The sequence below is a fragment of the Carex rostrata genome, chromosome 24, assembly GCF_964058835.1.
Source record: "Carex rostrata chromosome 24, lpCarRost1.2, whole genome shotgun sequence".
NCBI classification, from domain to species: Eukaryota; Viridiplantae; Streptophyta; class Magnoliopsida; order Poales; family Cyperaceae; genus Carex; species Carex rostrata.
Genome location: NC_135941.1, coordinates 743,750 through 755,555, shown reverse-complemented (window position 1 = coordinate 755,555; position 11,806 = coordinate 743,750). Strand labels below are relative to the sequence as shown.

The 11,806-nt window shown below is 35.0% G+C and overlaps 1 protein-coding gene across 4 annotated transcripts; it reads right to left on the bottom strand.

Moving 5' to 3' along the window:
• Positions 1-560: 560 nt before the first annotated feature.
• On the bottom strand, positions 561-9,576 carry LOC144575705 (putative F-box/LRR-repeat protein At4g00320). Of its 4 annotated transcripts, none has more exons than XM_078325941.1 (3): positions 8,596-9,576; positions 8,161-8,331; positions 561-969 (listed from the first exon to the last, which is right to left on the bottom strand). In XM_078325941.1, the coding sequence occupies exons 1-3, from the start codon at positions 9,505-9,507 to the stop codon at positions 778-780; spliced, it is 1,275 nt and encodes a 424-aa protein (XP_078182067.1). In that variant the 5' UTR covers positions 9,508-9,576; the 3' UTR covers positions 561-777. The 4 variants fall into 4 exon arrangements, 2 of the variants coding, with proteins under 2 accessions (XP_078182067.1, XP_078182068.1); XR_013518505.1 differs by lacking the exons at positions 8,161-8,331; positions 8,596-9,576 and adding exons at positions 2,494-2,711; positions 8,379-8,484 and having other exon boundaries at positions 834-969; XR_013518504.1 differs by lacking the exons at positions 8,161-8,331; positions 8,596-9,576 and adding exons at positions 2,494-2,664; positions 2,761-2,942 and having other exon boundaries at positions 834-969.
• Between the last annotated feature and the right edge of the window lie 2,230 nt (positions 9,577-11,806).

The window sequence follows — 11,806 nt, the reverse complement described above, 5'->3', positions numbered from 1 at the left end:
ATAAATATTGTGTTTCCTTAGCTGATACGAATTCACGGGAAACAACCTCAGCGGCTCAAAGCTCTGAATGGTCTCCTGGCGTGTGTGCCCACCTGCCAGATTACATGAGTGAGAGTGGCGCACTGTTTCAACCCGCATGGACATGGTTTTTAAGGACCGTGAGGCTGATCCGCGTAGCCAAGCTATCAGGATTCAGAGTGAACTTTTCTGTCTTATTTTCTTTTCCGATTTAACCTTCTTTTTACTTTCTTTTTTACTTTCTTTCTCATTGGCTCCATTTCCTTCACTAATGGCCATAGGTCTTTTTCCTCATTATAGGAGGTTTAAATTCAATTGGTATAATTTGGTCTCTTCAGATTGGCTGACATCTACCTATTTCTTTGTCAGCATAAATTAAAAGTACTCAAATGTGAAGCATTTCATCCCTCTTTTTTATATGGTTTCTCTCTTTCATTTTGGTATATCTTGTTAAACTGTTAACAGTGAAACTTAAGCTGAGTTAAATCAGCAAGAATTTATTCGGTTGATTTATAATTTTATCTAACAGAAATATCACCAAATACCAACATAACAATATAAACACATTCCACATCAACCTATATGCATCCCAAATTGGATCTTACTTTACATAAGAGTGAACCAAAAACAAAAACATTTGAGAGCATGCTTCAAACATAATTAAAAATCATGTCAACACGACACACGGCTAGAATATTTAGCTCCAACAAAAATAAGCATTACAAGCAAAGCTATGAAAATGACTTCATTTAGCATGTCCTAGTTATGAGCTTGCCTCTTAGAGGTACATGTCTTGCTAAGCAACTTCATGAATTCTGTATGATCCTCCTCCAAATGGATATTTCTGTAATAAGCATAGCGGTTATTACCATCAGCATTACGTGGCAGCTTTGATGCAAAATGTTCCCTTTTCCTTTTCCTTTCTGTTGCCAAACCAGTAAACTCGGGAATCTAAAGCGTAAAACAAAATGTATATTTATATAGTCAGTAGCATAAACTTGAGAATTTGGAAAGACAAATAGAAAGAGGATATCAAGGCCTAAGCCCCTTTGCATCACATAATAAAAACTAATTTAATTCATCCTCTTCAAATTTCAACTGGCTGTATAACTAAGCTAACATTCTTGTCCAATGAACTCGAAACAAAGGATATCAAGGCCAATGTAATTTGTAAACAGAAGAGGATTTAAATTGGCCACATCCCCTCGATAGAATGACCACTGGTTTGGACAGTGTATAGTATGAATGAAAATGACACTATACAAGTACGACTAATTGTAATAAAAAAGTAATATGATCTAGGATTGGCTTGGACTGGTAAAGGCATCATCTATATTTTCTGAATGAGTAATTTAGAAAAAAAAAATACTTTGATCTAGGACTGGCTTACATCGGCAAAGTACTGCAAAATGTTTTTGCACCTTCAGTTAGTTTAATAGGGTTAGATTTTACACTAAAACTAAACCTCATGAGCCACGAGTAACAAAGTAACAATAGCAGAAAGAGGAGCAATCAACAACAACAACAACCAAGCCTTTAGTCCCAAACAAGTTGGGGTAGGCTACAAATGAAACCCAACTGGAGAGGAGCAATCAGGATTAACAAAATAATTCTAAAACCAAACTTGTACTCTGGTTCCTTTTTTTTTATATGGTATAGTTGTTTGATATACTGCACATACCCAAAAAGTAAAGGTATTTTTCCAACTATTATTTTGTGTAAGAGAGATGCACAAGAAGTTAGGAGACTCATGGATTGATACTTTGCTTTAAGCGCTAAGATAGAAAAAGTAAAAATGAAATTTGGTATTGTGAAGATAAAAAAATGGCATCTAGGCTGTTCTAGGAGTAATCATGCCACAACAACAACTCAATTCAAAAAGTTGCAGCACCAGTAGTTAATGACTGACGAAGAATTACATGAACCCAACTCACACATTCAAGAATCATTTAAACAAGTAAAAAAAAAAAAAAATCAGAGGTCAATTCAACCCAATGCAAAAGTTCAGGGTTTATTCCATACTTTCCTAAAGAAAGTGAAAAGAACAAAACATGAGAACAAAACATAAAATACTAAATAAAAAAATTGAGAATTTAAAGAACTACAGGACCGACAACAACCAACAGAACTTTCAGATGAAATTATATGGGTTGTATTGAATAAAATCAGGTATTGTCATCTCACAATTATATCCTAGTTGCTCTTCGAAAAATAAATAATAGTTCAATCCAAACCATAGCCTATTGCGAGCAGGAAGTAGAAGGAAAAAAAAATAGTAACTAAAAAGAAATGAATTGATTCAGCATAACATCAAGGCTCATCACAATCTAGACTTAGATATTGTTGATCATATTTAAGGTTAAACCAAGCAACAAAAATATTACTTCCATTAAAGATTTTCACCAATTCATATGATAGCACATATAATGAAATTCTAAAGATATAGGTTGCAAAAATAAAAAAAATGTCATGCACCTCATGAAGCAGCTTTAGTGACTCCAGAATAGGACAATTATGCAGCATCCTTGTGACAGCTTCAAAATTATGCTCGTGAAAGCAAAGGGTCAGATCCAAGTGCTTCAAATTAGAAAATTTAGGCACATCTTTTCCAGATTCCAACAAGACAGGAATTGGATACTTCTTATCCTATACAAATCACACACATGCCAATTATATCCAAGTAAAGCATCAACCTACGACTGTATTGTACCGTACGTATCAGATAATAAAGCTGGTTATTACCTCTTTCTCCTTTAAATGCAAGCTCAGCTCTTCCACATGTGAGATGCAATTGAGCAGCCCAGCAACAAAACTGACATCTCTCTCATGAAGCTTGTGAAAGTAAATGACAGCTTTTCTCAACAAAGGAACCTCTCCATGGATGTGCAACAGTCTTCAAAAGCTGTCTTGAATTTCCAAATTAAGTGACTCCAATGAAGGAAAAGATAACCCCCACAATATCAAATTTTCGAGAACTGACGGCAATAACCAGCTTGAGTTTTCTGATTGTCTGGGAGGAAAGGGTAAGACCAGGCGTGGTTATTGTATGAAGCTCTAAATCTTCCAAGGAACACAATTCAGAAAGAAGTTGGTTCAGTTTGACCGGGTCAATCGTATATAATCTAAGGGAAAGGCTCCTGAGGCAGGTTAACGTGATTCCAGAAGGAAAATTAAATTTAAAAGTTGGACCATCAGATATATGATCGAGTGATAGTGACCTGAGAGATTGAATGGTAAAGATAATGGGGAGGATCCGTAAGAAACTTGAAAACCAGCAACCTCCGATGGTGAGGTGGAGCAAATGGAGGGATCGGAATAAGTGGAGGGATTGGGCCTTAGCAAGCCAATAATAAAAAAATGTGGGAGAATTGTAACAACGGGAGACCTCTAGGCGCAAGCTATGAAGGGGATCGTCGGGATTGCGGTCAAGGAGTGCACGTTTAGCCATGGAAGCAAAGCTCTTGTTTTGGATGTAACGAATGTCTTGGCTGATAAGCTCAACGGAAGGAGAGGCCTCCCAGATGCGGCGGAAGCGGCGACATAGGACGGAGGTGCGAGCGGCGATATGAGTGGGGAGGAATGAGATGATTGTGATAAGCAACGCGTCGGGGAGATTGGTGAGGCGATCGATTGGGATGGAATCTGCTGGAGAGATCGCCATGGCAGTCGCCTCCCCCACAGAGAGAGGGTTTGAGGGTGAAGAAGGAACGGCTAGAGGTTTCTTTTTTTGAGAACCTGGGCCGGGCCAGGTTTATATTGGACTGGTTTTAGGCCTCATAATATCAAACATTTCTTATAGCCTATTAATACACACAAAACAAGAGGAGCGAAATCAATTTGCAGTTACAGAAATGATTGTTGGAGTTCAAGTCTATTCCAAATTTATGAACAATAAAAATAATACTTGCAATTCTTTAATCCAGTAATATTAGTCATGAATCAAATGTTTTACTATGCTACTATTTGCAAATAGTATTGAATACAATTGCCAGAACTCTCTTGGCTGTCTGAAATTAGCTTCATAATGGTCAAAATTTCAGTTTGCCTAATTTAATGAATGATTGTCCTTTATCTTACGATTATTTACACTGATTAATTGCTATCAAAGAGGATTTATTACCATTGATGATAACATCAACAACATAAAGAAGTAAAGATAGGTGAGATTATGGTACGAGCGATGTATAAATAAAAAGGGATCAGACTTGGGAGGAAATGAAGCCAAGTTTAAATAAATGTATTATAAAACCAATTTTGAATCATGATTAAGTATTAAAAAAGAGGTAGGATAATTTCGAATCAAATTTCTGAAGAAATTAACATATTTTTTTCCAAATTCAAAATTGTAAAACAAATTCCAAACATGAATATTACAATGCATCTATTCATAAAATTTTCAAAATTTAACTAGCAATGTCCACACATCAATACACTGCCTACAGAGGTCAAAAGAAACAAATCAACTCAAAGCTTAATAAATAAAAAATCAAACACATCAATACACTGCCTACCAAAATGCATCTGCACATCAATAAATAAATAAATACAACATTCTGCATCAACAAATAATTAGAAGAGCTTAATTTATCGAAGTATAACATTCACATAATATAATATAGTAAAAAGTGCAACAAATAATTAGAAGAGCCTAATTTATAACAGTATAACAGTCACATGAAGTAAAAAATGATTTTAGATATTCGACGCATATAATTAGCGTTCGACACAGTACACCATACATGAAAAACTTAATCACCAAGTATGAAGTATGATGTCAAGCATATTGTGAGCCAAGTTCAAATTACAAGTCCTTTATACTTCCTTTCTGGGCTTGTCCCTTGCATTGCGCTCAAACAGGAAATAGAAATAGAATTTGCGTCAGGTTTGTGATCAGAAGCAGCCAAAGCAAGAGAAACGATTTCAGTTGACACGATTTGGAGAGGCCAAAATCGTGAGAAGAAATAGCTACTCAAAAGAATAGAGATTTGGAGAGAAATGATTTCGTAATGGTGAAAATACGTTTGCACCCTTGTCTTCTTCGCTAAAGGAAGTTCGAAAAATGGTAGAGCCCTCTCACTCATAGCTTGATTCCCGTCAGTTCTTTACTTTCCTGTCGGACGATTCCCACCACATACCCGTAGGTTGAGAGTCCTCTCCGCCTCTCGCTTCATCTTTTCTTAATATGAAAAGAGTGAGGCTATGGTACTATGCATATCACGGGTTGTTACCGTGCTATGGCTCTATATTAGAGTTTTCAAATCCTAACGGTCGATCCGAACCGTTCATCTTGTTCTCCATATTAATATGTGTTTGGAGACCAAATTTTACATTTTTTGAAAATTTTTTACTATTTTTTTAGATATTTAGAAAATCACTTGATCTGAAAATTCTGGACCATCCAAAAACAGTGATTTTTAATAAATCTAAAAAAATAGTAAAAAAATTTCAAAAAATGTAAAATTTGGTCTCCAAACACATATTAATATGGAGAACAAGATGAACGGTTCGGATCGACCGTTAGGATTTGAAAACTCGATTATAGAGCCGTAGCACGGTAACAAATCGTAATATGCATAGTACCATAGACTCACTCATATGAAAATATCTCGCTCTTGCTCGGTAAAAGAAGAAAGAAAGATGCAGGATAAACTCTGCAAATTTTCCTGTATCTATGCTAAGTGCATCCGGAGAATGCATCTCCCACCGAGTTGGTTTTGTTACAGATCTCCAATAGTAATCTTGATTATATGTACAAGCTGTTATTATTTTATCCCAAAGGAATAAATTAGTGTTTTGATGTTATTGGTAGTGGTTCAGATATGAGTAAATTAAGAAATTTTCATTGAGATTATAAATTGGAGTGTTTGGATTTGCATATCAGTCCGGTACTCTGTATATCAGATTTTAAGTTTTGTGTGATCTATATTTATTTAATGGCATGTACAGTAAATACGATGAAAGTATAACTTTTTTCAATATATCTTCAAATCAATTCTTTTTTTAAATTAATTATTCTGATCATAAAAATTCAATTTCAAATCATTTCTTTTCAATGCTATTTTATTAAAATGAATTGAACTCTTGTTATACCTTCATTCCGATCATACCCTAAATCACTATTCTCCCCAATAAAAGAAATAAGAAAAATTTTTGAACTACAATCACATGTATAAACTAACTATATTAAATAACAGAAGGGAAAAGGATATATCAACAACTTGGGTACGATATTGTCCAGTAGTAGACAAACTTTAGCATATAAAATTAGAATATGAGAAAAAAGTGAAGTCTAAAAAACCAAAAAACAATTTCGTACTATCAAATGTGAAGCATTACATCACCCTTTTTTTTTCATCTTCATTTTGGTATATGTTGTTAAACTATTAAAATAAAGTAAAATTTCAACTGAGTAAAATAGGTGGAAAAATATCATAGTGGATTAATATTTGTGTCTAAGAAAAATAAATATCACCATGGACCAACATAGCAATTAGCAAAAATAATCACATTTCAAATTTGAGTCCTGACTTTACATAACAGTGAGCCAAAAACAAAAACATTTGAAGTATTGCTTTTGACAACATGCTTCAAACATAATTAAAGCCATGTCAACACAACACACGGCTAGGATATTTAGCTCCTACAAAAATTATCAAAACAATCAAATCAATGATAATGACTTCATTTAGCAGTACTATGCAAGTCCTAGTTATGAGCTTACCTCTTAGAGGAACATTTCTTACTCAGCAACTTGATGACTTCTTTACGATTCTCTTCCAGATGGAGATTTCTGAAATAAGCATAGCGGTAATTACCATCAGCATTTCGCGGCAGCTTTGATTGCCAATCTTTCCTTTTCTTTCCGGTTTGGAAATAGATCTAAAGCAAAAAAAAAGATGTATAATTTTATAGTAAGTAACATACTAGAGAATTTGGACAAAAAAAAAACAAATAAAAAAGGATGCTATTGGCAAAAAACCTAGCCCCTTTGTATAACTAACAAAACAAATTAATTGTCCCCTGCAACTCTCAACCATAGTAAAGCAACTCCAAATGAAGTAAAACTAAGCTAAAATTATTGTTCAGTGGAGTAGACACAAATGATATCAAGGCCAATGTATTTTTAAAAAATAAAAGAGGATTTAAATTGGTCACAAACCCTCAATAGCACGACCTCATAGTTGGACCGTGTACGGTATGAACTATGAACTCTGCTTCTATTTCTAGCTATGTGAATGGAAATGGCGCTATATAAGTACAATTAATTTAAAAAAAAATACTATCAACTAGGACTGGCAAACATCAGCATATGTTTTCTGAATACGACTAATTTAGTCAATATAAAAAAATACTACACTCTAGACCTGACATACGTCGGCAAATTACTGCAAAAGATTTCTGAATCTTCAGATAATTTAATAATAGTACAAAGAGGAACAATGAGGATTGCCAGTGGTTTTGTTTTGTTTGATAGTCCAATGGTTTGACACACTACACGTACCATAAAAGTAAAGGCATTTTTCCAACTATTTTTTGTGAAAGAGAGATACCCTAGGGAGACTCATCAATCAATACTTTGCTTTAAGCGCTAAGATAGGAAAGGTAAAAATGATATTAAGTACCTGGGCTGTTGAGTCTTTGGGGTATAGAGAGAATAGAAAGTAGTATATAAATTTCATTACCTATTCCATCTCCTATCTTAATTAACAAAGTTGCATCACCGATAATTAATGACTGACAAAGGAATACAATTGAACCCAACTCAAAAGTTCAAGGGTCATTTGGAAAAACTAAAAAAAAAATATGATCAAAGGTCAATTCAACCTCATGCACAAGTTCAGGGTTTATTCCCAACATTCCTGAAGAAACTAAAAAGAAAAAAATGATAATATAACTTAGAATACTAAATAATAAAATTGAGAACTTAAATAAGTAATGGGTTGACAACAACCTATGCAAGGTTCAGCCGGAATTATATGGGTTGGATTGAATTAAATCAGGTATTGTCATACTCCCAATTATATCCTACTTGCTATTCGAAAAATAAATAAATAAGAGCTCAATCCCAAACCTAGCCTTACTGAAAGCAGGAAGTAGAAACATAACAAACAAACAAAATATAAATTAAGAAAGGTTATGCACCTCATGAACCAGCTTCAGTGATTCCAGAAGAGGACAAATATGGAGCATCATAATGACAGCTGCCAAATTGTGCTCGTGAAAACAAAGGGTCATATCCAAGTGCTTCAAATTAGAAAATTTTGGCACATCTTTTCTTGATTCCAACAAAATAGGAATTGGGTGCTCCTCAAACTGTACAAATCAAACACATGTCAAATAAATCCAAGTAAAGCATCAACCTACAATTGTACCGTACATTACCAAGTAATCATATAAATTTGTCATACTCGTTTCAGATGAATATCTAACATATCATAAAACACCACTTTAAATTAAAAGAAGGTCAACGGACGCACATATCTAAACAATTCGAAGATGGTCTTGCACCAGAGGTGCAGAAAATAAACATAACTGACATGTGGAAAAATTAATAATTAAGAGGATAAAGTGTATGACCGTGCTCTCGTCTAAATCCAGGCTTAGCTCTTCCACATGTGAGATACAATTCAGCAGCCCATCAACAGTACTTGCATTTTTCTCACGAATATAACCAAGTTTAATAACAGCTTTTGTTAACAAAGGAACCTTTGCACGGATGTGGGATAGATTTCCAAGACAGTACCGAATTTCCAAATGAAGTGACTCCAGTAAAGGAAGAGATAACCCCACAATATCAAGTTTTTGAGTACTCTCGGTAAAAATCAGCTTGAGTTTTCTGATTGTCTGAGAGGAAAGGGTAAACCCAGGAGTGCCTCTTATATGAAGATGTAAATCTTCCAAAGAACACAATTCAGAGAGAAGTTTGTTGAGATCGGCCACATCAGCCCCAATCCATTGAAGAGAAAGGCTTCTCAGGAAGGTTAAATTGATTCCAGAAGGAAAATTAAGTTTTTGAGTATATTGGCCAGGGGTACGAAAGCCATAAAGGGAGAGGCGCCTGAGAGAGTTAATTGTAAAGACAATGGGAAGAATAGGTAAGAAATCTGACAACCAGAAACCTTTCATGGTGAGGTGGTGCAAGTCGAGGGAGCGGGCCTTGGCAATCAAGGACGAAACGATCGCTATGGCATTTTGGCTGCCATAGTCGTAGGCCTCTAGGCTCAAGCTATGGAGAGGGAGGGAGGGATTGCGGCCAAGCAACGCACGTTTGGCCATGGCAATGAAAGTTTTAGATCGGGGTCTAGGAAGCTCGTAGCTGTTGAGAGCAAGGGAAGGAGAGGCCTCCCAGAGGTGGCGGAAGCGGCGGCATAGGACGGAGGTGCGAGCGGCGATATGAGTGGGGAGGAACGAGATGATTGTGATAAGCAACGCATCGGGGAGATTAGAGAGGCGATCGATTAGGTCGGAATCTGTTGAAGAGTTGGCCATGGCAGTCGCCTCTGTGTACACAGAGAGGGTTTGAGGGTGAAGCAGAGTGAGAGGGTTTAAGAATCTATTGTTTTTTTTGGGGTTTTGTTTCAGTCGGGGACTTCCAAGATCCATCTGTTAATTCGTATCCCCTCAGGTTACGTAGAATTGAATCGGACGATCCGAAAGTGGATTGGCACGGATCTCAAAGCACAAATAATCCTGCCCAATGTCATCCCGAATCTCGACCGGATGAGAGTAAATCTGAGACGTTCATTTCAATTGTGTTTGAGTCAGGTACCTGGGACGATTCGGATCCTCTTACATCGGTCTGGGTGAAGTCAAGTTTCTTTGATTCGGTAGAACATGGTCCATAAACGGAGCCCACTAAAACCAAATGAGAGGATGAGACCTTTGGAACTAGCAAAATTATGTCGCGGATATTTTGCAAGTTCAGGTGCTTAATCATGACTCGCTTTTTTTTAGAAAATAAAATGTAGACTAAAATTAAATTAATGTTATCAGGTTCGCGGTTTCTACGGTAATGGACTTTTTTTTTTTTTTTTTTTTTTTTCTGGTCTTCTACGGTAATGGTTAAAAGTATGAAATGACAACAATGTCAGAACTTAATTACACATAATATATACTTAAAAAACTATGAGCTTGTCTTTTACATAAAAAAAAAAAATTTAAGTGTCGATATGAAAATAACTTTTGACCTGAAGTGAACTAATCGTCTATTCAAATTTCGTGATACATCAACTTATATATTACAAAGTATTTAAAAAACTTCAAAACTATTGTAAAAACAACTCTGAACTACAACATTATTTACTCATATATATATATAACTATGTTCAAATATAATCTATATTAGAAATATAAGAACTTTTAAGGTTATGTTCAACGCCAAAAAAATTCAGTACATATATTTAAATAAATCAGTATTTAGGTTTAAGAAGTTTATTGTCAGCGTAAAAAGAAATTGATCATTAATTTTTGAACAATGCGTGTACTGAATTTTATTTAGAATTTGCGTCGAACTTCTTGAGACTAATCAATCGTACGATATATTATTAACATATGCATAACACAAATTAAGTGACATAAGCCCACTAATTTTATCAAAATCCTCTCACTCTGCTTCACCCTCAAACCCTCTCTGTGTACACTTTTAATTATGATTAAAAGTTATGTACAAATTTGGATTCAATTAATAAAGATCGAAATTTTTTCTTTGTTTTCGATATTTTAATGAACTTTACATTGCAATATCTTCTTTTTTGTTTAAGTTAATTCTGAATATTTTTCTCAATCCGCATCGAATCCGTATCACCCAGGTATATGAGGTGCAAGTGGTGTATCTGGACCGTTCATTCACTTGGCACGAATTTTAAAGCATACTCCCTACAGCCTCAACAGCTACCGGATTGAGTTTGACCTGAATAAAATTAATCTGACCATCCATTTGTTTCAATTGCACCTCAGGTGGAATCATCCGCATCCATTCTTTCATGATCTCGACAGATCACTCGGAGAGGTATCTTATTATTTGTCCGTCTACTCATGGTCTAATTAATATTATGAATGCGAAATAAAATTGGGCCAATGGGCCGAGAAACTTCATATTTACAAATACGTTAGTTAGATAGCATTAGGCCTGTAAAACTCTCTATCTAAAGTCTAAACTATACTATATTATAAATCTGTAATATAATAAAGGAAGCCCATGCCCATGTCCGTTTGATCTTACTTTCTCTAATTATTCGATTGATATCAATGAGCCCCTTCAACGAAACATACAGCACCTCCCGATTCGGATCTAACTCAAACTTTGAGTTTGGATAAGGAGCGTCCGATCTTATTTTATTTTTTTAACATAGAAACAAGATATATTGTCTCCTGTTAATTCTACAAATTTTTTTTTTTTTTTCTTTCATTTGGGCCAAGTTGCTTTAATTTTTTACTGTATCAGTTTCACTTTGCCGTGTTACCACCCCCTTCTTCATGAAGGCTGTGGCCAACCTGATGCCATTTTCTACATCTACTCTATACTACCAGACACGGTCAAATGTTTATTGTGTATCCGCTAATTGCATCCACCATAAAATATTATAAAATGTAAAAAAATTTAAGAAAAATAACCAAACTATGTAAAAGTAATTAAATCATTCGAGATTTGGATTAACGGGTACAAATGGAAATGTACAGTTTGACTGGTCAAAGAATTTTTTTTAGTTTATATTGCAGCCTAAAAGTAATGCACAGGTACAATAAAGACACAAATTCCACTATTATAAAATAAATTAGTCTTCTAATC

Coding starts and splice junctions, on each gene's coding strand:
- LOC144575705 (XM_078325941.1), bottom strand. CDS start 9,507: ATGGCCAACTCTTCAACAGATTCCGACCTAATCGATCGCCTCTCTAAT. Junction 8,332..8,595: donor TGGATTTAGACGAGAGCACG/GTCATACACTTT, acceptor TGATTTGTACAG/TTTGAGGAGCACCCAATTCC. Junction 970..8,160: donor CACTGAAGCTGGTTCATGAG/GTGCATAACCTT, acceptor TTTACGCTTTAG/ATTCCCGAGTTTACTGGTTT.